Source organism: Meleagris gallopavo, chromosome 5, assembly GCF_000146605.3.
Source record: "Meleagris gallopavo isolate NT-WF06-2002-E0010 breed Aviagen turkey brand Nicholas breeding stock chromosome 5, Turkey_5.1, whole genome shotgun sequence".
NCBI lineage: Eukaryota > Metazoa > Chordata > Aves > Galliformes > Phasianidae > Meleagris > Meleagris gallopavo.
Genome location: NC_015015.2, coordinates 25,082,023 through 25,083,655, shown reverse-complemented (window position 1 = coordinate 25,083,655; position 1,633 = coordinate 25,082,023). Strand labels below are relative to the sequence as shown.

Here is a 1,633-nt window from a genome sequence, read left to right as displayed (position 1 = left end):
TTTTTTTACATTAGTACTCCAGAACTTTTCTGTGATCATCCTGGATCCATTGGATAAAGTCTGTTACACTGATGCTGTCAGAAAAAACAAACATGCCAAGTTGTTACAAATTGTTTTCATACATAGTAAATATTATCAGAGCATTAGTGGCTTTTATAAATGCTTAAATAATTTGTAGTTAAGATACATTTGAAGGAAAAATTTTGACAGTTCTCTCAAACAGAAACAGGGGAAATAAAGGGTTTTAATTTTTTTCAGGCTCGCCATCTTATTGAAGAGCAAAATGTAATCACTATCATTACAGAGACACTCCTGGAAGTCCTTCCAGAGTATCTAGACAAAAACGACAAGTTCAACTTCCAAGGTTACAGCCAGGATAAACTCAATAGGGTATATGCAGTAATATATGATCTCAGGTAAGTATAAAGTTGACGAGCTTAGGCAGTTCATAAAAATTTGGAAATAAGATGAGGTCTTGGGTTACTGTAATGAATTAAGTAAGGTAAAAGCAAAATAGCCAAGTATCTTGGAATTCAACGTCTGTTAATTTCAAATAGAGTTGCACCAAGCACCTCTAATGTTTGCTGAAAATTTAAAGAGTTTGAGATTGATTATAATGTAATGTGATGATGATGTTGAGCATTTTAATACAATGAACACTTTGAATACAAGCATAAGCAAAAGAGAATTCTGAACGAAAGATGATGTTTTCTTTGGGGACAGGTATGTTTTAATCAGCAAGCCTACAGTATGGACAAACCGTCTGAGGGAGCGCTTTTTAGAAGGATTTGTTTCTTTCCTAAGGATTTTAACTTGTATGCAGGTACGATATGTTCACGTAATTTCTTTCTAATATGCTACATAAATACAATACAATGCTTTTGTTTGATATAAATATGAATTAAAAAATACTTATGTTTTTGTATGGGTGATGAAGTAATGCTTAATTATGGAAGTACTGTTCAGCAATTCTAGCTACAGCCAAACCACCTGGATTTTACCATTTGCTTATGAGATTTTCTATTACTTTAAGCCTGTGATTTAGTGTGTAAATGTTGTGGCATCTCTATTTCAGGGAATGGAAGAGATAAAAAGACAGATTGGTCAGCACATTGAGGTGGACCCTGACTGGGAAGCAGCCATTGCTATACAGATGCAGCTAAAGAACATACTCTTGATGTTCCAAGAGTGGTGTGCCTGTGACGTAAGGAAACTTGTTGTCTGGAATTCATGTATGCATGGCATCTGTGAATATTTCTGAGTACTTCTTAAATGGTAACTTTTTTAAAAAGCTTACTGTTGTGTAATACAGATCCCCACAAAAAGGAGTATGAAAGAATTGACATGTGGTATGATGTGGAAAGGGGATTCCAGAATATTATTGTCTAGCTGACAGAATTGCATAGAATATCTGACAGATTGTGAATAAGTGCTTCTCAGCATTCATAGTGATCTATCAAGTTTTAAAAGTTTTGAAGCATATGGTGTTTGTTTTGAAATGCAAAAGTGACCTGCAGAAACTTCATACTAATTGTGTAATTAGCCTGTAAGTAGTTTTATTTGGTTCTGGAGCTCAAACCTGCTGGGGGAAGGGAGGAAATCGTCTAAAAAACAAAGTTCTTTTGAGATGGAT

The 1,633-nt window shown here is 34.5% G+C and overlaps 1 protein-coding gene across 1 annotated transcript in view; it reads left to right on the top strand.

Moving 5' to 3' along the window:
- UBR1 (ubiquitin protein ligase E3 component n-recognin 1) overlaps positions 1–1,633 on the top strand; it is a 50,039-nt gene that overhangs the window by 11,350 nt on the left and 37,056 nt on the right. Inside the window, 3 exon segments of the mRNA XM_031553548.1 lie at positions 259–416; positions 724–823; positions 1,076–1,204. Of these exon segments, the coding sequence (XP_031409408.1) occupies positions 259–416; positions 724–823; positions 1,076–1,204 (387 nt within the window).